At 35.4% G+C, this 27,771-nt stretch overlaps 1 protein-coding gene across 1 annotated transcript in view; it reads right to left on the reverse strand.

Moving 5' to 3' along the window:
* Positions 1 to 27,771, reverse strand: part of EYS (eyes shut homolog) — a 776,683-nt gene that overhangs the window by 236,544 nt on the left and 512,368 nt on the right. The window contains exons 32-33 of the mRNA XM_031052748.2: positions 26,049 to 26,140; positions 10,408 to 10,558 (exon numbers count right to left, since the gene is read on the reverse strand). Coding sequence (XP_030908608.2) covers positions 10,408 to 10,558; positions 26,049 to 26,140 — 243 coding nt within the window. The remainder of the gene's footprint in view (positions 1 to 10,407; positions 10,559 to 26,048; positions 26,141 to 27,771) is intronic.

Below are 27,771 nucleotides of genomic sequence, written 5' to 3' on the forward strand. Positions count from 1 at the left end.
AACCAAAAAATTGACATTTTGATTAATATAGTCTAGGTTTAGATTTTACTAGGTCAACAACAATCTCTCCAAAACACTTACAAGAATATATTCAGATGTAAGAAGCACTAACGAATCAATAATATGTCTATAAGCATGCTGATTAATTAGAAAAAAAAAAAAGAAACAGAATGTGGCACTAGACACTACAATGCTCTCCCCGCATACCTCTAAGTTTATACTCAAATACTACAATGTCCATAATCATCTTCTACAGACTTTACAGCACACATTGACTTGAAAGGAAGAATGCGGGCAAGCAATACAGTATTACAGGAACATAGATTTTCTTTGAGGGTATCACTTCTCTGTCTCCTTTAGACTTAAAGACCTAGCAAGACCACACCCACAGATGGTAAGGGCTACTGACACATTGGTAACAGAGAATCCCAACTGGGAAATATTGTGTACATCCAGAAATATCAAGGAAATATCTTTTTTTTTAAAAAAAAATAAAAGATTTACATTTAAAATATACATGATTCAACTGTGGTAGGTAAGTATGATTTAAAAAAAAATAATATGATCAATTTATGTGCTTTTAAATACAACTCCCTTTCTGTCAAACCACTAAAGAATTATTCCTTTCCAACAGACAAATGATTCCCCCTGGAAACATCTGAATTCCAAAAACTTGAATTCTACCTTGATGACAGAAAAATAAACACAGAGATACTTTGACGCAATTATAAGAATCATGAGAGGCATAGGCTACACGAGAAAAAAAAGACAGTATAAAGGAAGTAGTTGAAAAAATATATACAAACTAGCACAAATCCTTCTGCACTGAAATTTCATGCAGAAAGAAAAAAAACAAACATGTTAGAGCTATCTCATATATCACCTAACCAAGATGATGATGGTGTTTGTTAAATACTAGAACAGATTATAAAGGATAAGGTAGAAAACACAATAATAGGAGAGTTTAATTACTCCCAAGCAGCCTGGTAAGAAATCATGAAAAGACGTGATGTCGGGACTATATTTTCAGATGCTGTAAATAATGGTTTCTTGGAACCGTTAGAAAAACCACAGGATAAATAACTCTTGATTTTGCATTAAGCTAGGCATAGGATCTGTTTCAATATATAATCATCAAAAAACTCCATTTACAAACACTGACTATAATGTACTCAACTTCAGTGTTCTTCTGGGAATAAAACATGCTTTAAAAATCCACCAAAATAGTTTAACTTGAATGGGGCCAGGTTAGTAAGGATAAAAATAAATGGCAAAACTAATGGGTAATATGTTTGCAGGTTACAGCAGAACAGTTCCATGGAGTTCAGATAACTACGTATGCTCTAGCAGAAAAAGAAATCAAGCATGATTTTTAAAAAATTGAGCATGAATGACAAAATAGCAGAATAAGACTACTAGTCGGCATCTTTCAAGCTGAAGTAAGGGTGGAGGGTATAAGGGAGAATACCTGGTAAATTAAATCTACAACTATGCATATTCTAAAAGGTTCTGGAGTATAATCTATTTTAGGCAAAGAAAAATACTCATAGAACCATAGAATCATAGAACCATAGATTCATAGAACAGCCCAGATTGGAATGGACCATGAAAGTTCATTTCATCCAACATTTAATGGGAAAGGGAGCTTAGATGTGATTTTTAGCACACAATTTTCAATTGCATACTGAAAACCTCTAGTGATGGGGACTCCAATATGTTCCTCAGGGGGTTGTTCCAGTAATCACTAATACTTTGTAAAACATGAAAAGTAGGAAGCCTGGCAGTGTTCAAAGACAGTAGACAGTATGCAACTTTTCACATAAATCATGTTCTGTACTAAAACACAGGAAAGTGACAAATACGATACTAGGTTTTTAAAAGGACAAATTAAGGGCCAAAATAACTGAAGCAAACTAAACTCCAGCAAATCTGCATTCAGAGGCAGTTTCCTAAAAGTTGCAATATGGAATGTATGTAGCAAAAACATGAACAATGTGACATAAAGAATCAGTGTAAAATTTTGTACAAGGAATTTATCTCCCCAATAATTAGACTTCCTTGAGCACATTAATGGTTCTAAACAAGAGTGTCATCAAACAGTATAGCTAATTTAATTTCCAAAATTATTTTGACACCTTTCCCCACCAAAAGTTTTAATAAAAATTGATAATCATGGAAAATTCAGGAAGGTCTGCTTTTGTGTTTATAAACTGCTTAAAAGATAGAAAAAAAAATACAAATAGTAGGTCAGTTTTCACATTGATTATCTATCACAAATATTGCCAACTGATTCTTATGCTCTTATACACATTCACAAGTTATCTAAGAATGTACAAAGTACTGAGGTGAAAAAGTTTGTTGATCACAACAAAATATTCAGAACAGGCAAAGCAGTAGGTCCCTGCAGAAGACTGCAGAATTATGTCTCCACTCAAGAGACAGGATCCCTGATTTCAGGGAAATGATTAACTGTACCAGAACAGAGCATGTAGACTATGATTTCTCAATATAAAGAAGAATGAGTAAAAGTGATTGTGACAGCAGCCAACAAAACAATGAATTCTGTGTAGAAGATGTATTTTTGGTGATGTTGCAAATATATAGTATCTATCTGTATATTTATACAAAACATAAATATAGAAAAGAGCTTGAGGAAGAATAAGTAGAGCTGTTTATTCTAATAAGCATTTGGGTGATGCAAAGACAGTTCCAGAGCACACCCTAAATAGGACACAAGAAAGAAAATAGTTGTCAGGATCTAAGGCTGTCATGTGAATATCCAAGAAGAAACTAGACACTCTTCAGGATGTACAGTGCATTTCAAACAAATAAACAGTCTGGAAAAGCCTTTCTGAACACTGTAATCACAAACCTGACAACAGAGCAGACATGGAAGATGTATAATATGAGTAAGAAAAGTCAAATTAAAAGGGAATAAAAGGACAAATATTTGCATCCCTTTTTTTGAAAAATACAGGTGCTGGAATTGATACAAGGAGGAAAAGCTCACAGTTTCTGCAATGTAGTACTGGAATCTCATAAAGATGTAGGATAGAAGAGTCAACACTGTTCACTCTCATTTTGTGTATCACAGCAGAACCTCAAACCCAAGTGCATAGCTACTACAAGCTAAGCACCTATATTCTCCTATACCTTCAGTGAAGATTAATGCCTGGCAACTAACTCCCAGTTAGTCTATCCTAATCTAGAGCTTAAAGTCATGGAGCAGATGATGCTTTAAATAATATCAAATATGAATTATCCTTTGAAAAATTGCCAAGTAGATTTATGATCTAATGAAAAAAACTAACCAGTCTACAGGTCTCATTGTATACATTGATGAAAAAAAAATCTAAGAACATTGAAGCATTTTTGTTAAAACTTAGAGGACTCTGAAGAGATGTGGCAATTTGACTAGTGGTCAATATGTCAAAATTCTGTCAAAATAAGATGGCTTTATATATCTTATTATTTTTAATAGTTATGTATGAAAATTTCAGGTGTGTTGTGTACCAACAGGAAATTTGTGGAGATTCAGGAACTAGCCCCTCTGAGGTTTCAAACTATTTACTTTTGCTTATACCACTGTAGCAAAAGGTTGTGGCCATGTAACAAGATAGTATGCCTTGTAACCCTATGAAAGATTGGATGTCCCTTCCTTTGCTGGCTTCTCCAGGAATATTCTCAAGCTGGACACAGTAGCCCAGAGGGCATTAACTGGATCAGGACCAGTGTAATTTGCTTACATCCGATGACTACTGTAGCAGGATATTAAAGCATCGTCTAAGTACAGTTTTATAAATTATTATGTGAAAGTTACTGCCAGAGCCCCATGCTACAGCATTATCAGATAAGGTGAATGCCAGATAATCAAACTTGAATACTGTGCACAGATTGTACTAAATTCTCCCACTGCTTTACAATGCTTTGGCAGAGGAAATGGATCATAAACTATGTCTAACTAGACAGTTACAGAGAGATTACTGTTGCTTTGGTCTATGGAAGCACAGCAGCTGCAGCATACTGCAAACTGCCTTTGGATCATTCCAAATGAAGGGCCTGATACTGTATTTTACATTGTCTATTTCTTCAGTCACTGACATTGAATTCAGTGGATGAGTAATTGAGACAGAAAGCATGTAATTTTATACATTTTAGCAATAATTTATTAAAATGTTTAAAATATTTTTATCGACATATGGTAATACCTGACAATTTTCTCAGACTAAATAGGCAGTTTCATTTCATCATGTGATTTTGATATCACACTGTCTCTTTTTCCTGAGAAAAACATATGTTTTCTTACATATGCACTAAATATTTTAGACCCACATATTTAAAATATGTGCCCCCACAAAAAAACCTATCAGGTCTAACTGAGAGCCTTTAGGTATATAATGATTTCCATCTCATCTTAGTTACAATACTAACACACTATTATCCTGAGCTTATCACTCAACTGTCTCTTTCCATTTCCCAATTACCTGTTGACATTTCCCCACTGGTAACATGGGAATACCAATGTCCACATATATATTTCCACACTTTCCACTTAATCTTTAATCTTTATTTAGAAGGCTGTTCACTTTGTACAGAAGCTTCCTTTCCTTTTGAAATTTTACTTTCTGAATACTTGCAAAGTTTAATTATAGAGATCTGCTTATGTTGAAAAGGAATATGAAGATATAATGACATTTCATATTCTCAATACTAAAATACTATTAAGTCCAGAAATATAAGCTATTGGAGCAATTATAGCAGCAGAAATAACACTATCACTGCAATCAACTGTTGCTGTAGGTATTTGAAAACAATCTTTAATTTCCCTTTGAGTGTACCAATCTTCTCTGCAGAGGAACAAGCTACTGTAAACAATTAATGACACTGAAGCTGGCATGAAATTAATTATGCTGAAACATATCTTGAGTTTTCAGAAATAATACATTCTCCTTTTTTTAATTTCTGATTTAAAATGTCTTCTTTCTGTGTGTAATTTGATTTCTATTCCTGTGTTTTTTATTTTTAGGTCTTATAAAACAGCTATCATAAACAGCCATAAAACCCCAATGTTTTGAAAAGATGACATTCATTAAAAGATTAACTGATTTTTCCATTTACCTGGTTTTTATATGTGACAAGTCTCAATTATGCCTATCACATTATTTAATGAAGAAATAGGATATGACTTAAAAATAAGTAATAAACAAAGCTGGCAGAGAACTGAATGGGAATGCAGAGACAGCAGGATGAGATGTCTGCTTCCCTCCTGACTGTTCAGCTCTGCCTTCTTATGCTCTCAGATGAATCCACTAAATTTTGCAAAGGACAGAGAGTCATAAAAACAATTTCTTGCTGTGCATGAAACCGTTTGCACTGCTTGAACTTTAACGAATTCATCCAAGGTGTTTCAGCGCATGTGTCTGTCAACTCATTTTCCACCCACGTCTTCAGATCCTTCAGAATCCATAGACAGGCAAACACTATTTTTATCTTTGGCCTGTGGGTACATAACATCAGAAAACTTTAGATGTGTATGAAGGAGTTGCAGAGATGAGCTATTATGAACTGACCTGTACAACTACCTGAAAGAAGGTTGTGGTGAGGTGGGGTCAGTCTCTTCTCCTAAGAAACAAGTGATAGGACAAGAGGTAATGGCCACAAGCTGCACCAGGAGAGGTTTAGATTGGGTATTAACAAAAAGTTTTTCACAGAGGGGGTGCTCAGGGATTGGAACAGGTTGCCCAGGGAAGTGGTGGAATCACCATCCCTGGAAGTGTTAAAAGAAACATGTAAATGAGGCCCACAGTGACAAGGGTTAGTGATGGTCTTGACAGTCCTGACGTAACAGTTGGACTTGATGATCTTAAAGGTCTTTTCCAATTTATCTGATTCTATGACTCAATGACCACAACTCCCATTCTCCTTCCCCTGTGTTGCTTGTGAGGAGGAGATAGAGGAGCTGGGAATGAAATTGGCTCTGGCAAAAAGCCTGGAAAAAAACCTGCTCTCCTTTTAGTCCACAGAGCCAGTCATCTCAACATGGAACGCAATCATACTCATCAGGCAGTATCCCCTTGGTATATCTATGCTGGTGGTTCCCAAGGACCTATTTCTTTTTCATTTGTTTCTACAGTTCTCTCAGGAGTTGTCCCACTGGGCTGACCAGTTCATTATTACCCAGATCTTTTTTCTTCGTCTTTCTGAAGATGAACATGATATCACATTTGACTTTTTCCAGCTGCTGGGGACCTCTTCTGATTGCTGCAGTCTTCCAGAGCTGATAGAGAGTGGCTTTGTGATAACATCAGCCATTGACATGTGCTTGTAGGCATCACATCTGTACCCATGATGATATGTCTGGTTTACTTTAGTAGCCCATAACTATAAATATAACCTGCTCTACTGTTGGTAGTGCTTCTCCCCACCAACCACAGCCACTGGGCACACAGATCTTGAAGTTCTGAGGACTTCTGATTAGTGAAGAAAATTCTTATGTATTATGGCATGGCTTCCCTAAATGTCATGGATGTTGTTCAAATTTACCACTGCCTTAAAGATAAGGCTGTAATCTGTTCTCCTGAAGTGCCTTTCCAAGCTGTGGAAGCAACCAGGGAAATCAGTAGAGTGATTAGGCAGGAAATTAAAATTAAGTCTGCTAATATGGTGAGTAGTGGAAACATACATAGTGCTTATCAAACCTTCCAAAATATTACTGTTGTGACTTTGTTTATTGATACTTCTATTCAAAAAGTGTATAATAAGTAGAATGTCAGTCAGGTTCATAACAGAATCAAAAGACCTTAATGAGTACATACAGAGAAACAGTACCTTCTCTTAATTATTCCTGAAAGACCTTATGGTTTCCTAATCAATCTTTAAGAAAGATTGAAACAATTTTCTTCCTTAAAGAAAGAGTAAAAGGCTACCTGTTACAGAACCCCCTATACAAGTATAAAAGGAAAAAACTGTCAAGATAGGGAGGTAATTCCCTTCTCATTTTTGGAGAAGTAAGTTTCCACTTTTTAAAACTGAAAGGCAGTGAATAGTTGTTGCATATTGCCTTACATGTTGAGGGCATTTTGACTCTAAGTAATACCAGCTAATAGACATACAGACAAGAAATACATATGTGGAAAAAAATGCACCGATACTTAAGAGCTGATTAGGAAACTGCAGTACAGGAAATCCTCAGAGGACACAATATTTTACACTGAGGGCTTCACAGACCATATCAAACTTCAGTCATAAAGGAAGAGAAAACTACCCTGGAAATTAATAGTGTAGCACGAGCCAATACTAGTGATATGGAACTCGTGTCTCAACAGTTTCTGTCACGCAGACGTAGAAGTTCCTGTTAGAAACTGAAGCAGTCTAGGGTCTGAAGTCACTGCTCTCTACAACTTTGACAATATTGGAAGGTAAAGAGCCTACAGCAGAGTGAAGTACTCCAGTGAGGGAAACAGCTCATCTAAAACAAGGCAATGTATTATTAGACAGATACTACAGATATCACAAGGGTCATCAGACTTGACTTCAAGAGTGATAAGAGCATTTGTCAGAAGATGCTGAGTCTCAGCTGGAGCAGAAATCTCCCTTGAAGCAAACTGCAGGATGAAGGTCAGAAACAGACCTTTTCTGTTTCTGGAATGATGAAGCTTTTACAATAGAAGCCTGACTGCCTGGGTCAAAGCTGATGATAAGGAAACTTTCTGGAGTGGTTACCTACCGCTGGGACTGAAAAGTCCACATAAAGAGAGAACTTGGACAGACAGCTCTCTGACTAAAAGAAAAAATATAGCTTTTATAGAGTGTATGTGGCTTATAACCAACAGACCTTAATAGTGAATCCAAGGAAAATTAAACTTGCCCAAAGCTACAAAAAGGAAAAATTAAGCAAAATGAAACACCAAGATCAAAATGAACACAAAAATCACAAAGGAGCAAACAAATTAAGTGAAATAAAAGGCTGAGGTAATTTCAAACAGAAAGCTTCGCAATCAACTGGAGAAGCAACTGTGGATGTGTTTTTACCCTTTGGGGAATTTATCCGAACATAAATTTATCCGAACATAAATTCTCTCTTGTTTTCCAAGTACTAAGAGAGGTTAGGTACCACCAGCTTGAGCACTTGCACATGTCCCACATCTATTACCTCATCTAAATAACAAGCATGTACCATAATATTTCATCTATTAATCCTGTATTTAGAATAATCTATTTAACTACAACATCCATAAAGAAAGAAAACCTATCTTGATATGGCAATCGAATGCATATATATGCAAAATATTTTAGCAGTAGATTACCCTTAAAACATTGTGGTTTACTGCTATTTCAACTTACCTAAGGTAAACCTAGTTTCTGGATTTTATTTTGCCTATAGCTAGTGAAGAGCTATTTACCATCTCAAATTTCCTTCTCACATATTATTATGTATAACCCTCGAACAAATTGTTTCTTTACTTGCTCCTAAATACTCTCCACGGATTGAACTTCTCTAAGATTTCACTATAAATTCTTTGGGGCAATCCCCAGAGTATTTCTTTTAGCTTCTAGAAGATAAGTCATTTAAACACTGAAAATATAATTTCCTTCCATCTTATTAGTATAAAACATTTCTTGAAGACACATTTCTATAGTAAATAAATTTTTATGTGCAACTAATAGGATAAAATATTCCAGATGAATGGACAGTTTGCATATGAACATTTAAGTTAAAGGAAGAGTTATATAACTACAAATACCCTTTGATATGTTTTGTAATGCCATTATATGTTATTTAGAAGTATACTCTTGTCTGAGTATTTTTCAACCCTAAAAACACCTACTCACAAAGACTTCTAAGTTGGGTTTCCACAGTACTGTCACTTCATTGGTTACACTACTATTGATTAAAAACATCAAAACCACTTCTGTGCGTCAAATTACTGTATTTGCCTGATGGTAAGATGACCTCTACTTCCCAAAGAATAGAACAGAAATGAAAAGGTTAAAACAATTGTCATAGAGTGAATCCCACCCAAAAGTACAGCTTAAAAAATGAAATCTGAACTACATATGTCCAGCTCTGACTATATGACTCTGCTTTGCACTAGGAAAACAAAAAGCCCCACAGGTTAACTTTGCTACAGTTGTGGAGTAATAGGTAACCAGAGATCATTGCTCAGATAAATGAGTCCTGGACTACACCAACTCACCACTAACAGTTTAGTTTATTGCACTATGCATGGAAAACAAAGAAAGACTCACAGATAATTTTTGTAAGGTGATGGTGAACAGCTTTACATTCTGGTAACACATTTGGGACATGAGACTAGAAGGTGAAACGATCCAGGTAGCCACACTGATTGGCTTTAGAAAAAAGGAAAATCAGAGCCTGACTTGGAACTATGTTACCAGCAAAGCCACTGGCATCTTATGGAAACAAATTTATTTTAAAAATTCATATATAGTTATGATATTAGCCCCTTGGGTACAGAGGGGGGCTCCACACTCAGACACCTGACAATATGTAGAAACCTGAGCCACCTGGGAACTGCTTTGCACAGGGGTCATGCTGCCAGGAGCTGGACTGAATGTCCCCTGGGTGTACAGTGCCAGCCCCAAATGAATTATAGGGGCTGGGGTTTTGATATATGTAAGTGTGAAGAGTTTGAGTGTTATAAACTTGGATAGAAATTGCTGTATATACTCATCCTGCTGTGAAAAAAAATGTTTAGATAGGAACTCAGTTAAGTGATGTGCATCTGTTATTGTGACTACCCCAAATCCCTCCATAACAACAATTCAGTAATGAACTACTTATCTCCAACCCTTTGCATAACCTTGTGTGTACTCTTCTTCCCTAGTAGTATGCTAGCCCTATTATATCATTACTTCTCACCCCTGCATACGCCATTACCCTAGCTGTAAGCAAGGCCCCACACATTTAAGCTCCTTTACCATACCTCTCATAGATTAGTATAGTTCTGCAGGTTAACTTGCTTGGTCTTGTTTTACACACATTTGTCTGTGCTAGCACAGAATGCAAGCAAAGAGTCTCTTTCATTACAGAACCTAGTACAGTTATACTTTTTATATTTTTATATAACTAGGACCTGAGGGAACAGGTACTGATTCTAAATTTGATCATACTTGCTCCTTAACTCTGCCTACTCAAGGCAAACAGGATTGCAGATAATAACTTCAGGTGAGAATGCTGTTTCTGTTCACTTACTAAAGTCCCACGCACCAGCAAAACTCTGCAAGAGACCATACTCATCTGTTTGATGCAATCCTCAAAACGTCACAGCCAAAGTAATTTTAAATTTTTGCATAGTTTAAACCACTTCAGTTATATCCTATTCAATACACCACTCCCCAGATCAAAACATTTTAAATAAAGATAAATAATAAGAAAAAAGTTACCTGTTTTATTGCATAATGATGAGGCAAACCACCAACAAATATGGATCCCGTTTCAAGCCAGTATGAACTGGACCAGAAATTTCTAGGTGTACTTGTCTTTGCAGATATCCTCAGGACCGACATTTCTGCTTCACATGGTACCATACGTTGCCTGCATAAATTTAGAAGCAGGCACATTTTACCACCATAAATATCTTACATTGCTGTCTATCTGACAAATTAATTGGGCTGTTACTAAACCAATGAGGAAAGAAAATCAAGTAAATAAGTGATTTTATATTAAAGACTATAAACATAAAAGAAGCTGTTTAACAAGCTGTAAGTTGGTATGTCTTTGGGGCTTGACCATGTATTAAAATGAAAACCTATTGTAAATCTGAGCAATATAACCTCTAAAAGAGCCAAAGCACATAACAATGGCTGAATAAAAAAGTTAGGCAATTTTTAACAATAACAAGAAGGCTTTATAATTTGAAAAAGAAGACATCTATTGACATCGAATATTTGACATATCCCTCTTTTTCAACACAAAAAAAGATAACCCAGAAAAGCAATTTAAAATAAACTGCATTTTAGAAAGTGAAGATGTACTATAATCTGTAATACTTATCTTCAAAAGCATCATTCCTGAAACTGAAGGCTGTAACATTAAGCCCTTAAATTAATATATATGTTCCCTTCTCCCCGCACCACCTTGCACACACCCTCTTAACAGTGTTGCTCTTAACAGCATCATAAATTGTTAACAGTAAACAGAAAGTGCAAAGTAAACAATTTGGATTTCTTATTTTTTTTTAAATGATGGAAAGCTCATTTGCATACTGATAACCAACTGACAGCAAGCACTTTGTCTTCATGAAAAAAAGCACAGGAAAGTAACAGCAGAGCTGAACAAGAATCTCTCATAGAAATTTCTCTCAGCCTATCCTCCTTGCTTCACACAAAACAAATCTGAGTTCAACAAGCTGTATCTTTAAAAATGTTCCAGTGCCTCTTTAGTATAGGTGCCACAAAAAAAAAAAAAAACCAACACACAACTGTGTGAAAATAACACACACATACACATATATATAAAAAAAGCCCCAAGAAAACCCCAAAAACTATAAAAGCAACAATCTGTAATTTAGATAGGATGCTCTAAGTAAAATATAAATTCAATTTAGCTTTTATGATACAAAATTAGGTTCTGAAACATCTTAGTTATAAAAAGAGCATAGAGATTTTCTTCACTACCTTCTGTCAGATAATGAAATATAAAGGATTTCTCACATACTATTTGTTAAGATGTTCTATCATTTTTTAAATTGAGAGTATGCAGACTTAACATTTGCAACATTTGCAGACAGTTCTCTATGTTTGTTTTCCATATAATTCTGTTAGTGGATACTTCCAGGAAAATATGCAAACATATTTAACTGAAACAACTTTCTGAGCAAAATGGACTGTTTAAACTAGGGTAAATAACTTTGGATAAAGAACATAAATTATTGTTGTTAAAATCAAGCTTAAAAAGATAAATAAATTTGGTTCTTAATTCTGTGGACTAGAAATAAACTTCTTAGAGGACCAGTTAGGAGAAATTTTTTGTTTCGTTTTCACCTCATTTTTTTATGCAGGTTTTTTTGGGTTTTTTTTGGTTTTTTTTTTTAAGCTTGCTAACTAATAGCATGGATGAGTAAAAGGAAAAATCTGTAGTCAGAACTGCAGCCAGGGAAAGGAATGTTTTGTAGCACATTTTTTAGATATTATAGACTGGTTGTATGTCTAAGCACACACATGAGGTTCTGCAGCACACCGTTTTCATTATTTGCTTAGAAAGGAGGTTTGTTTGTATGTCATACATGCATTCTCAGTAGTTCTGTTTGCGATGATCAAGCAGTTATTTCTGATAAAAGGATATAATATTTATCAATAAATGCATAATATTAGGATAGCAATCTTTCTGAAATATTTTAAATTAAACCTGGTTTAATGCAAAGTAATTTTTAGAGAATCGAGTGGAAGAGGGTCAGGGGAGGAACTGACAGGAATTTTTTATTTTTCAAAGTAATTAACAGATATGCTAATTAAATGAAAGCTGCCCAAAGAACTTCATTTTTATTTTAAAATTCCTATTTCTTCTATACATTTTGATAACTATGTAACTGATTCTGTGACCACGTATGTACTTCCATTACACAAGCATCCTATTTCTAAATGTAGTTCTTTTCACATTAGCTTTATACATATTTGTCAGCTTGTCCTTGATAGCTAATATGATGGATATGCAGAGGTATTATTGTGTGCATATATAAATATATTTTGAAATTAATTACCAGTACTTTATGTCAGAAAACAAGTTAATGCAATTCAATAGCATCAGCTGCCTTTGCCCTAAGCTTGTTAGAATGTCAGCCATGCACCTTTGATTGTGCTTAATTGAATCTAGCAGGGTCTGGCCAAATTAGAATAACAACCATAAACCATTATTTTTTAGCATTTGCTGATAATACAATCAATGGTTCATAGATGCACTCCATGCAATTTCCATCAGGCTTTTAAAATTCTTTTTCAGCAATCAGCACATTGTGTGCTTTAAAGGTCAAGTAAGAAGTCAGAGCTTTTTGCATAATTATAAATGTGGAAATGCATACAGCGATTCTCAAGCACTTTTGCTGGGTAAGCTACCAGTAATTGTGCCTCAGTCCAACCCAGCAGTAATAGTTCACACTTTCTTTATTTGTACTCACATAAATGTAATGATTAAAGACTGGCCTATTAATTATAACCTGAAGATGAGTTCTGTCTAAACAGTATTAAATCCATTGCCCAATGCCTCACAGGTTGGAAGGATGGAAAGGTCAGATAATAATTTGATAACTGTTGGGATAATGGTACCTAAACATGACAATGTCTGCATGAAATCCAAATCCTTTTACATAATGACCTTACTTGCTGACATTTGTTAGTGATAATTAAATTACATGCTTGGGATTGTCATAAAATGATAAAAAAAAAAAAACAACAACTGGGGGAAGAGGAGGAGGGAAAGGGGGGAGTTATCCAGATAAAGTATTGTCAGTCAGGCTGTGCATTCCTGGGAATAAAGCTTCTTCAATATGGTGATCCTGATCAAAAAGTGAAATCTCTTGTTCTAGAAACAAGATTGAAACTTACACCCAGCTCTAGCAATTCCACTTTGAAGGTGACCATGCTAAACAACAACAAACAATTAACTAATTCCCCTGAACTCTTTAGGATGTAATGTTAACATTCAGTCTATTAAACAAAAAACAACAGTAGGTTTGCAAACAGGTACACAAACATGAGTTGTGAACTACAAAAATTAAAGAGGTTTTATTATCATATATTCTAAAAAAAAATCCAAAATTTCCCTGATTTTATTGAAGACAACTGATTAACTAAAGCTAAGAAACATATTTCATTTCCACTGTGTTTATTGTATTACATACTTCTTACCTTAAAAAAATCAAAGCAAATTCATGTTTCCCTCTGTTTTCACTGAGTATCTAGGAGTTTGAATTTTCTGGTTCCATACTGAAATTGCTCCTTGCAGTTGAATGTTTATTTTTGTAAAATTGCAGGGGGGGGAAATAAAAGAACTACTGTCACAGACAATTAAAAGTTACATTTTCTTAATGCACTTTTGGACCAGCACTGGTTTTGAAACCCTTAAGGCTTTGCAAAGGTGTTTGAGACAAATTAAAGAATGGAACATCTGCACCTCTCTGCTCAGAGAGATTGTACAGGTTTCACCCTTGGAGGTTTTCAAAACCTGACTAAATAAAGCCCTGAACAACTTGGGCTGACCCCTTGGCTGGCCCTGCTTTGCACAGAAGGTTGGACTAGAAACCTCCTGGGTCCCTTTTAGCTTATGATTCTCCAATCCTGCGATATCTTCCTTTTGCAAAAAACACTAAACCCTGTAGTAATCGGCTTTAGAGAATAAGGCAGAATCTCATATTACCCTCAGTAGATTAATTTAGATAGAAAATATACCAGTTACACTCACAGTCATTAAGTTTTCCCTCCGCAGTAACATGCATCATTTTAGACAGCTTGTATCTACTGGTGTAGACTGTGACTTGTGGAGGCAGCAGGTGACAGGTGCTTTCATGTTGCCGGTGAACTAGAATCAACAATGTATCTTTCCTCATTCCCTCTGACAGCAGACTCATATTTGCTGGTCCTGGAGCTGATTTCTTAATCTGGTTTTAGAGAGTGATTTAGCTAAATAAGTAAGAAAAATTAAGCTAATCACAAGGCATGATGTAAATTTCTCCAAGAATAGCGGGGGTGGGAGGAGGGAATAATCTTTGTTTCACATTCTAAGGAATGAATAAATACGGTACACTTATTCTTTTCACAGAGGTTAAACTTATGTTACTAAACTAAAAAGGTCCACAACATGAGTTCCTGCCCTGACAGATAATAATGCATATTTTTATCACAATTCCTGTTACAGTTGCCACTCAGACTAGCTGCCACTTCCAATTCTGAAACTGAACAAGTTCTCTGGTTAGTGCAATTTAGGAATCATTCCTAGTTTAAATGTTACCAACCTACTTTACAATAAGTACTTTTATAGATATGATCTGGAACCTGCTGGTTGGCCTCATGTACAGAGAATAGTCTTCAGATTTCAGTTTTATTTATTGCTACAGATTTAGCTAGAGAAAAAACCAATGATCTATGCCTCTGGCCATTGCTGTCTTTGCAGTTTGGAGAGTTTCAATTTTCCTGCTGTTCACTTTATAACAAACTTACCCCCCCCCCCCCCCCCCCCCCCCCCATCTGTGTTCTCCTTAATATAATTTCTGTGCTTGTGGCATCGGGTCACAGGACGTTGAACCTTTAACTACCCATAAGCATCCTTAGATATTCCTCAGAAAATAATATAGAACAATGTTTTAAGTATGTTATTAGAGTCTTATTCTATTGCTTTTAAATTTCTGTCCCTGAAATAAGTTGTTTCAGAAGTTAATGTAGAAAATGTGTGTTCTAACAAGCACTATTGAGATCCAAAGTAAAAGAAAGTAGCAAGTTTTAGTATTTATCTAGTTAAGTAATCTGAGCAAGAATAGAACACAACATACCACAGATTTGTCTCTTTGATCATTCTAAATTCTAACTTGTGTCTGCTTTGATGGCAGAGTTCTGACAAGGTAAAGAATGTGATTTGTACCCAAGATGCGTCATGACTAAACAAGTAAGCTTTTATCTTAAAGAGGCTATAAAACAACAGTCTGTTTCAAACTAATGGGGGTATTAAGTTGCTGTTAGCTGTCACTATGATCAATTTAGTATAATTAAATCCATTGCATTCAATCACATTTCTCAAAAAAATCAGCTGCTTAGTCTCAGTTGAGTCACATGAAGTTTAGGAAAAACAGTCACTTTTTGTAGAATATAGAAAACATACACAACATACTGAGTTTTGATTTCATAACAATTTTTCATTCCAATTAAGATTTCTTTACACTGCATTGATGCAAAATAACATTATATTGTTTAGTTGCAAACAAATGCACTTAGTTTTAGTCTTTCATTTTATTACAAGATTTGATGAGTGCAAGGGTTTTGTATACAGTGGCAGATATGCAAGAAGAAAATCTACTTTCATTATTCTCAGTTTCTGGAAACTAAATGCAAGATATGAAAATATTAACATCAAGTTCTGTCACCATTTCTAGGTTTCATCCATTTCCACTATTCCTTCTTTTTCTGTGAAGTACTAGTTCTTGTTGAATGAATAAAGCACTTGTAGAGACATTGAAATAGCAAAGGGTATTCTGATATGTCTGGCAGTGCAGAACAGAGATCTTTACTACATGGTGTTCAAAAGCAGTATGCTCATGGAACATCAGTAAGATAACAGCATGACTTCTTTTTCTGAGAGTTAAATTGCTCATTTAAAGAAGACAAGCTTTAAGCTAAGTGTCCTGGTTTGAGCAGTAGCAGTCATTTTTTCTCCTTGGTAGCTGGTGCAATACTGTGTTTTGACTTTTGGACTGGGAACAGTTGCTGATAGCAAGTATGTTCTGAGTTACTGCTCAAATGTTTGGTTTGTCCAAGGCCTTTTCTAGGAGCCTCATGCTCTGCCAGGGAGGAGGGGAGGCCGGGAGGAAGGAGAGACAGGACACCTGACCCAGGCTAGCCAAAGAGGTATTCCATACCATAGCACGTCATACCCAGGAGGTAACCGAGAGTTACCAGGAAGGGCTGGAGCTCTGGGGGGATGGAGGAGGTATCGGTTAGTGCTCGACCGGGCAGGGTGGGGTGAGTTATGGGTCGGTGGCTGGTGAGGTGTTGTATTCTCTTCACTTGTTATTGGCTTTATCATTATTATTTGTAGTAGTAGTAGCAGTAGTGATTGTGTTGTGCCTTAGCTATTAAACTGTTCTTATCTCAACCCGTGGGGGCTACATTCTTTGGATTCTCCTTCCTAACTCACCAGGAGATGGGGAAGCAAGGGGGGGAGTGAGTGAACGAGCTGTGCGGACTTGGTTTAAACCATGACACTAAGATTTTAGAGAAATTCTGAAAGTGAATGAAGGACTGTGAATATGCACAGTAGATACGGTGGGGACCAGATCATCACACTAACATTTATTATACATCTATAGGTGTGGTTTGATGGGCAATTTAGGCAAAAGACTGAGTTCCAGCCTTTATTCCATGGGCATTCACATGTTCTTCATGCAGGAATTTGCATTAAAAAAGTAATTTACGTGAAACCACTAAAAAGTATGTATATTTTAACTGATCAGTTTTCTGTGTATACTCTGGCCACATGAATCGTAGCCACATTAAAAAAAAAAAAAAACAAGCAACCAACCATTCAACCAAAAAATCCACAAACGGAATAGAGGGAGAACAAACCAAGTTGAACATGATGAAAACAACCAAGTCTCCCTGAGGACAAAAGTCTCCTTTTGAAGGGACTTTGAATTGTCTTCCTTTAGTTAAAGGGGCTTCTCATAAAAGACATATAAGGAGCTCCCTCTTTAATAAAGCTCCCTCTCTAATAAATTTAAGACAGACTTTATTCAGATTTTTAAAAGGTAATATTTTAGATATTGAAAATGTAGAAATAAGTGTGATAGATTAAGTAGAAGGTAAATGTATTCTCTAACTTGAATAAATGCTTTACACTGTTGGTCCCTAACAAAATCTCCTTTCCTCCATGGTCTGACAAGGCTCCTATTAGTGCTCGCTTACAACAGCAGTCAGACTGCTTTTGCTTGACTGGTTACTTGATTGGTTTTTGTTTTGTTTTTTTTTTTTTTTGGGGGGGGGGGTTAGGATTTTCCCAGTCTGCACTATTGTACTATTGCTGCAGATACTTTGCAAGCTCTATCCCATCCTTCATGGAGACAAAGTTTATTTGCTTTCAGAAAAGGAGCAATCTCCTTGCCTCCACATGACTCTGAAAGGGAATAATGTGAGATAAAGACAGCTTCCTTCTTGCTAAGTATGTGTTACAGTGTACAGCATTCACACAGCACTATCTGAATAAACAAGAAGAGAAGGCTGCATGGAGATGTCTTAGCAACCTTCCAGCATCTGAAGGGGGACTATAAGGATGCTGGGGAGGGACTCCTCATTAGAGACTGTACTGACAGGACAAGGCGTAATGGGTTCAAACTTAAACAGGGGAAGTTTAGATTGGATATAAAGAAGAAGTTCTTTATTGTAAGGGTGGTGAGGCACTGGAATGGGCTGCCCAGGGAAGTTGTGAATGCTCCATCACTGGTGGTGTTCAAGCCCAGGCTGGACAGAGACTTGAGTGACATGGTTTAGTGTGAGGTGTCCCTGCCCATGCAAGGGGGTTGGAACTAGATGATCTTAAGGTCCTTTCTAACCCTAACCTTTCTATGATTCTATGATTCTGAGACAGCTATACTGCTTGGCCTGCTCTCTGCACATCCCTCTTTTTTCAGTGAGAAAAGGGGGGCTTGCATCATCTTTCAAATACTCATGGTTCCTCATATCTGACTCAGTACAATGATTTTCATGAAAAATGCCTTCATGTTAGGCATTGCAATTGTCTTCATGTTAGGCAACTGCCTAACAGCAGTTTTCTCTCAGTACAGAACATTCAAATTATTTTTGTTTCTCCATTCCCTGGGACATCTCTGAAATAGCAGACTTTGAAGCTTGCTGTGAAAGGATATCTAGCAGGTAAAAAAAATCTTTGAGGTGAGAGTGAATTACACCTCTCTTGTGTCTGCCACCTCTTGTTCATGTAGTTTGGGTCACACATCTGAGACATAGGGTTAGCAGGGTCAGACAGTAATCTTTACCCAGATTTTATTTTAAAATTTTCACTGAAGTATTAGCTGTGGTTTGCCAGCCATAGTGATATGGATGAATAATTCTTCACCAGTGCTGTTGGTTTAGTAAGAGGTGACCAGAGTAGAATGTGTCTTAGGAAAATATTTAAGAAAAAGAGCTTGATTTAACTGAAGTGTGGCTTTCTGAACAAAATACTAGGTTTGATATAAGGAAGAATTTTTTTACTGTGAGAGTTCCTTACTTTTTACTGTGTGAGTGTAAGGCACTGGAACAGGGTGCCCGAAGAATTAGTATATGCTCCATCCCTGGCAGCATTCAAGGCCAGGTCAAATGGAAGTCAAATGGCTCAGCACATTTAAGCATATAAAAGAAAATACAGGATAGTGTGCGCATTATATACATATATTAGGTCTGTTTTCCATATAAAAAAGTCCATTCAGAAACAGTATACTGTTATGTTCAATTAATTTTTATATAGAAAAAATGTTTCAAATGTATAAAATATGTCAGTCAATGTTGTTATTATTTTGTTTAAAACATAGCAATTTGCGGTATTCTGAGAACATAATTATGAATAGTCAGGAAAATTAATAATATGAAGAATGGAGTTAGTATAGAGATCACATGGGGAAGAACAGGATTTAAGTATGTTTAAAGAGAGAACCAGCTTAGGACATGTCCTGAGGAAAAGCCTCCAGCACATAAATAAATTATTGAAACAGAATCTCTGAAAGATATGGAATTTAGTGATATGCAACAGCTAGTAAGAGAGAGCGTATTGTTTCTTTGCTTTTTTTACTGAAGACATAGAAAGGCAATTGTAAGTGTGGAAAGAAAAAAAAATTATTTGTAAATCTAGAAATAATAGGTTTGGTTTTGATGATAATGACACTTTAAGGAAGAGATAATAGTTTTGGTAAAATAGTTCTAGTATCAAAGCTTAAAATATCTTTTCAGAAAAAAAAAAAAAATGGAACTAACTGAAATTTGAAAATATCTAAGATTAACAGAAGATAACTGCATTGATAAACTGTATAGTAAAATTAATTTCTGGTATTTCTTCACAAAAATAATCAGCTACATAAATCCATACTTAAAAAGCAAAATGGATAAGTATAATTTTATTGATTATCACTTTTCTTAATATTTCTTCAACATCATGTTATGAATGTATTCTCAGTGTTCAACTTGCGCATAGACCACTTATCTGAGTTTATAACTGTTTAACTATTCAGATGATTTTTATTGAGATGCTGCATTTGTATTTACGTTGCTATTTCTCTCTAGAATTCACAAAATCATTATTTCCATAGTGCTCTAAGTCATTATAAAGGGATGATTAAGATCTGGACAAAAAAAGTATAATCTTAAAACCATTATTGATTGAACATTTATTCTTAAGAAGCACCACCATTTATTTTGAACACTTGGCCTCCAAATAGAAAGACAGATTAAGCCACATTTAAATCAAGTATTTATGAGATACAGTAATGAATAAAATTAGTCACAGGAGGGAATGTTATTAGCCCAACTCCCCTTCTACTTATCTTGAAAGGATTAAAATCAAATTAATTCTCTCTAAATGTACTACACAGGTTAGTAGAATGAATTGGAAAGTATATGAAGATATAGTCTGACTAGCAAGATTTCAAAACTTTTCGTCTATTTAGTGTTTTTCATTCATATTTGGTTTTAATCTCACAGTTCATAAATCAGAATCACCTCTGATTCTCTTGCTTCAATCCAGCATTGCCATTTCTGTAGCACTGTCACACACTGCTAGTGGTCAGTAATAGTGTCACTGTGTAACGACCATCTTTAGGCCCTAGAAATTAGTTTTCCAGTTTTTAAGCTACTTGTGCCAACAGCCAATTTCCCATTGCAAAGTCAGTCTCTTTTTCCTTTCAGATATATTCCAGAATACTCTTTTTTTAGGAGATATTCTCCACTCCTGCCTCTTCATCTATGATAGTCACCATAAATATTTTAACATAAATTTCTTTATCTCTGTCCAAAAACTCCAAACGAAACAAAAAAAAGAATCCTTTCAATTTTCTTGATGCTTCATGATCAACTAATTCCTATTTTCTATCTTACAAATCCAGGTTTTGATAGTAGCATGATTATTTCAAAAATATTCATATAAACTATATTCTCAAATCAGGTTGTTTTCATTGGCTTAGCCTCTCTTCAATGAGCTTCCTTGGGAATGGCCTAGAAAATGAAAAGAGCATGAAGCTATCTTCTATCAAGAATATACTTCTTACTGCATTTTATAAATATTGAATACACTTCTCTAATTAAGCAGCATCCATTGCTATTAATATCTTGTGGTTTACACTGTTTTTTTGGGAAGATGGCCCATTAAGCATATTTTTATTAAGTAGACTACATGGCATTTACATGGTACATAAAACAACAGATGACTTCTTCATCTATATGCTGTTACATTAAAAATGAAGGCTGATGTTTAGCACCTTAGCAATTAAATAAAAAGAGGAATTTAAAATAAAATGAAATAAATAAATAAATAAGCCCCAAAATACAAAACAGAAAAGCATCTGCATTTTTTTCTAATATTTGTATCTATGATCTGCTTATCATATCTGCCTGTAAACCATAAGGAAAATATGAGCTTTGTAATATATTCTGAAAGATAATAAATACAGTGTATTTTCTACCATATGGATTATCTCAAGCCTTCATTAAAAGTGATCAAAACCAAGCAATATACAAGCTCCAGAGTGAGCATATGTTGCATTATGACATTATTAGAAGGATCTTTTTCTGACTATAGGAATCAGAAAACATCTACAGACCTAAGACAATAAATCATCAGACATCCTATAGTTACCTAGTGCAAACCTCAAATCACAAATATTAGGGTTAAAGGAGAAGAATAATGCACTCCTTAAAAACTAAAATTGTCACATTTTGCAGCTGTTCTCCAGACTGATGCAGAATATATACCAGTTTTCTAATCCTAATGCTCACAGTCAATTAAAAAAGGTAAAGGGGATAGACTTCATTTTTAAAGAAAAAGTTGCATTTGTGACACCTACTGCACAATCAATTTATATATGATCGATTTGCTAAAGCAATCAACATTGTGATCTGAGATTAAAAATAAAATAAAAAATGCTCTTTAATCAAGGAGACTATTATTATCAGTACTGAAATAATTGTTGAAATGAAGCATAGTGAGCCAAAAAAGGGATAAATTTCTAATACCTCTGCTACAGATTAACCTGTTTCTGCAATACATGTTATTCTGTCAACTTGTTTTGATGATAAAGATCAAAGAAGATAAATCTTTAAGCAACTAAATAAGGCGGTTTGATGAGGGCTGGAATGAGAAGATTGTGCAGAGCATTCCAAACATGTAAACTTCACAATTTCCTTTCCTTCATAATAACCTGCAGAAATCTAATCCCTGGGTGATATTGCCCATACCTGTTTTACACTTCTGATGTTTCACTTCCCTGGAAAGATTCTTAAGAGAACTAAAATGATACAGTCAGAAATCTGAAATAGCTGCAATGATTTTCATTAATAGCTAGACTTACCAAACTACTGTGCAAGCCTGACATAAACCAGAACTGCTGGCTATTACTCTGAGACAAACCTTGACAACGTATTGTTTTTAGCAGCCAATGCTAGAAAACTAATCTGAGGCAAAAAGTTATATCCTATCCAAAATTATCAAGTTATCTCAGATTTTAATGTAAATCCAGACCTCTTAGTATATTCAATTTCATTAAATTTTTACAATTGTTGTAGCCACAATATTCCATCATCACATTGCTGTACTTCAGCAATGCTGCCATTTTACTTTCAGCATGAGTATTCTGGAGAACTGTAACAACTGGATACAGTGCAGTTTCTGACAGTAATATGCACATTTATTTGCAAACATCAAAAGGTATGAAATTTCTTTTATTCACACCAGCAATGATTTCTGTGGGATAAAGGAAGCAGAAAAATAGTCCTTTGTAAGCAGAAAAAGAAGATATTATCACTACCTAATTTTTACTGTATTCAGACTTGCATTACACAGCACTCATACTTTTAAGTCTATTTCTTCCATTTAATACAATATTGTAGAGGCAGTATATTTTTTGCAGATGGCTTATCTGCAGTTGCTGAAATGCACTGCTGTTAGTAAATCTGAAAGACAAAAATCTTTCCATCACAGGGAAAGACCAAAAAGGCTCCAAAGAATTAGGAATATTTTAAGCAAAGAGAATGAACATTTTCTTTCAACAAATACAACATCTTTTTTTTTTCTTTTTAATCACCTGTCTTGTCTGTTCATAATACTTTAGATCTGCAGAGCAAAGAAAATCCCACACTATGCATACCCACTATGTTAAAATATCTAGTAGCTCCTACATACCCATTCTGACTTCACCAACATCCCAGATAACATTGTTCAAAACTTGTCTTACTGGAAATCAGTTCTGAGAAAATCAAACAAACTTTGCAAAGCTGTAGACAGCTGTTGAGTAACCTACAGCAATTTTTAAGTTTCACTATGCCATCTTATACTACTGTTGATTAAATTAAATGGTCATAACCCAAAAAATATACATAGTTCAAGAGTGACTTTATAAAATATAATTGCCAATATATATTTGTTAATAAAAAAAAAAGAGTAGCTATACTTTTCCATGCAACATATACATTTTCTTAATTAACTCAAGCACATGTGAAGATAAACTAAATTAAAATAAGAGGCAACTTTAACAAAATCTTTCTGACATCTGTGACATTAAGACTTTAAATCTTAGAAGCACAGAATCATTTAGTTTGGAAAAGACCTTTAAGATCATTGAGTCCAACCATTAACTTAGCACTGCCAAATCCACTACTAAACCAAACCACTACTAAATCCACCACTAAACCAACTCTAAGCACCACAAATATATATGTCTTTCAAATGCCTCCAGGAATGGTAGCAACTACTTCCCTGGGTAGCCTGTTCCAATGCTTAACAGCCTTTTCAGTGAAGAAATTTTCCCTAATATCCAATCTAAACCTCTCCTGGCACAACTTGAGACCATTTTCTCTTGTCCTATTGCTTGTTACCTGGGGGAAGAGACTGATATCCATCTCACTACAACCTCCTTTCAGGCAGTTGTAGAGTGATAAAGTCTCTCCTGAGCCTTCTGTCCACGCTGAACAATCCCAGTTCCCTCAAACAGCCCCCATAAGACTTATGCTCTAGACCCTTCACTAGCTTTGTTGCCCTTCTTTGGAACTGCTCCGGCACCCCAATGTCTTTCTTGTAGTGAGGGGCCCAAAACTGAACACAGGATTCAAGGTGTGGCCTCACCAGTGCCCTGTAGAGGGGAATGATCACCGCCTTGGCCCTGCTGGCTATGCTATTGCTGATACAGTCCAGAATGCTGTTGGCCTTCTTTTCCACCTGGGCACACTGACAGCTCATATTCAGCCAGCTGTTGAAAAACAACAACAACCCCAGGTCTTTTTCCACCAGGAAGTTTTCCAGCTTCTCTTCCCCAAGCCTATAGTACTGCATGAGGTTGTGGCCCAAATGCAGGACCCGGCACTAAACCTTGTTGAACCTCATGCAGTTGGTCTTGTTCTATCAATTCAGCCTGTTCAGATCCCTCTTCAGATCAACTCTCAGCAGATCAACACTCCTGCCCTACTTGGTGGTGTCTGCATAGTGTCATCCTAAAACAATGTCCAAAACCATTTCCAGTTTACTGAAGTGAGTAGAGTGATTAATTAAAAATTGCTTACTAATTAGCCCAAGTCCCAGAAGTAGTATGCATTCATTCTCTTTTAACAGCAAAAATCAGGGTGGCTCATCTTACCTGAGTTGTTCTGAAATAATTTCCATTCTCTGCAAATAAAAGAAGTTACCTTTTTCTTCCTTCCTTTTTAGGCTCAAATGGAACACCAGAAATAGAAATTGGGTTGTTTTTCTTTCCAGCTATTGCCATAGGGTGATTTATGGATTTAAGTTATTTTCTGCTCAGTAGAGTTGGGGCAAAATCCATAATATGTGCACTCACATCATGGTAGCTAGTGCTACCTGAGCAATGTCAATGACATGGGAGTTTTCATGCTTTGGCACTAGGGAAAGGTTGTTTTCCTCAAAGGCTCCTACAGTACTTAGGGTTCGGGTATCCATTCATTTGTTATTTTCAGGATCTTAAATCTTCCTTAGAATTAACAACAAAGGAGTAACAATACAATTGTAATAGATTAAACCAGCTAACAGACTAAAGATTTTATGTCTCCAGTCCTTACACACTTCCTCTGTGACACTTGTGATTTCAGAGAATTTGGTGTTCTCCCACAGTCATCTTTAATAGACTTGCAGAGTCCCCTGGTTGTTTAGTCATTATCTAGAAGCTGCTTAATGCCTTTATCATCCCTACATCTCCTCTCTAAATAAACTTGCAATCACACTTTCTCCATTTTGAGATGGAGAGGGAGTCAAAACCAGAGAAATAAACAGAACTGCACATGTTATTCAAGATTCTAGACACTTTCATAGTGTCACAGAGATGTCTTCTATTCCTTCTTGGTCAGAGAGAAGCTTACACTTGCTTTTAGCTTCTATTAGCAAGGGTCAGTTTTATGTTGTTTACTTTTTTGGTAATAAGCACAACTGCTGTGAATTATTGACTTTTGTTCCTTGTATTAGTTTGCAGTTACTGTGGAGCTTGAGCCTAGTTTACCATGCTAGAAAAAAAAAACAACAAAATAAAAATGATGACAGCTGAAATGCAGCAACAAACTGTGGTCCTTCTCACTGACTGCTCACTGCCACATCTGAGCAAGGCACAATACAAAAACTCACTATCTACATTCCTTCCTTTCTTTTTATGCTGCTTCAGTTGCAAGTATTGTTACGTTTGCAGGAGTAATATATCCTCTTATGAGTTGCAAGTCAGCGGCAGTAAAGTCATGGTGCTGCTTCTGCTTATATATCTTCCAAGATTTTTCTGTTAGTTACACTCTCATTAACAGAAATCCACATATTTCACCTATCCTGGACCTACTGTACAGTAGCTTCCCTGACAGAATGTTTATATTTACTATGGTACATGATTGCAGTGAGAATAAATTTATTTCCATTAAGCATATCAGTGATGTGATGAGCACTGTCCAACTGCATTACAGGTTTAAACATTCTTTCCAAGTATGTGTTGTAGTCCATGCTGTCATAACATGATTTCACTGTGCATATTCAGGTATCACTCCTTTTTAATGAGATACATTATCATTGGAATTTACTAGCTACGCAACTTAGAAGATCTTTGAAGCATTTAGAAACACAGACAACAGTAAGATAGAAAACTTACCTAATTTGCACTTCATACCAGTGTCCATCATCCACTCTAGCAGTAGTAGTGATGCTTTTGACTTCTGCTGCTTCATCACATAAAAACTGGTACTACAGAGTAGGAAAAACACTTTTATTATATAATTTCTAGTAATTAAAAAGATACAGACCTCAAAACTTGAATTTAAAAATAACAAATGGTTTTATAAAACCCCAAAGGATGAAATGTGCATTCAGTAAAACTAATGCTTCATTAAAGGTCTGGATCAGGAAGTCTATTGCACCAAACATATACAAACACACATATATGCTTCCTAGCTTGCATGAAAATGATCTAATCTATGTGTATTTGTACAATCACATATTACAGGCCTGATTTGCAAGGAGGCTGACCATCTGCAAGCCAGTTGAAATTAATGTTGGCCATGGGTGAATTTCACTTACCATTTTATGGCCTCCTTACACTTTCAAACACGTAGTGTAGCATGGAGACATGAGCATTTTGGAACACCATTTAATTTCCTATACTAACTTGAACAAGCACTTGATTTCATGGTTTGTCTACTTGTAATTGTAGCTTGATTGTAAGCTTAGAACCATTTGTTCATAGGGTTTTAAATCTACATTTAATTGACCAGCTTTGTGAATGATTAAGTGAATTCAATTAGTTTTAACATGGCATACTGGGATCTCTGAATAGGTTTTTGTCAGTTAAAGTACTTTCATATTTTATGGTGCTAATGATATGTTAGAAAAATATTTTTCTGCATCATTACTTTACCATGAATACAAGCAAGATGGACCTAAAACCATCAACATTTTTCTAAAGCTTGGATAACGTCCTGCCCCATACTAATCACATTTGTTGTGAATAAATGGAATTAGTCAAAATAGATAGTCAAAACATAATAAAACACAGCAAATCACAATATAATAAAGTAAAAGAAAAGGTTTTTCTCCTACTGTTTTTCTGCAATTTATATACCTTTTTAGTACAATCATGCTCTTTAAACATGAAGGCAAATATAACTAAAATGTTGTTCTTAACAATTGTTTCATAGCTTTTAGAGAAGAATGTAATTGCAGCAAAACTTTCAGAAATTTTTAACAGGATGATGGAAGATTCATTATAAGAAAAGTAGCTTCTCTTTTAATAGCCTTTTAGAGTGTCTTTAGTATTTGCCCATCTCTTCGTAAGGCTCAAGATTTATCTCTTCCTCAGAAAGGAAGGAATAATTTACTACAGATAAAGATACGCTGGGACACACACTTTATTCTTTAAAGCTTATAAACAAATATATTTCCATTCACTTTGTCCATTAAAGCCAAGCAAATGTTTTGGGGACTTTTTCTGATCCTGTGAAACTGTGTACTAACATGATAGCTGAAATAAAAGGTTTCTAGTCAGAGCCACATGGTAACAAAGATACACTCTATTCCCTTTTACAGTAAATTTTCTTATGACAATTAACTCAGTTCCACAGCCTCCCTTATAACAATTTTAATGAACTTGCACATGAAGAGGTTCAGTCAGCTTAAGCTTCAAATACTAAATAGAATACCTTAATTCATACTGGTTGTAAAGATAAAGTCTACCTTTCTTTATTTTTGTCTTTTAATGTGTACTTTTCATATGACACATTCCAATTATAATCACTATTCAATTTTCCTCAAGCACCACATCTTGGGAGACATAATAATGTTAGCCGTGAATTTCCTGTAATAGATAGCAAGTTTGACAG

This window comes from Melopsittacus undulatus, chromosome 3 (assembly GCF_012275295.1).
Source record: "Melopsittacus undulatus isolate bMelUnd1 chromosome 3, bMelUnd1.mat.Z, whole genome shotgun sequence".
NCBI classification, from domain to species: domain Eukaryota; kingdom Metazoa; phylum Chordata; class Aves; order Psittaciformes; family Psittaculidae; genus Melopsittacus; species Melopsittacus undulatus.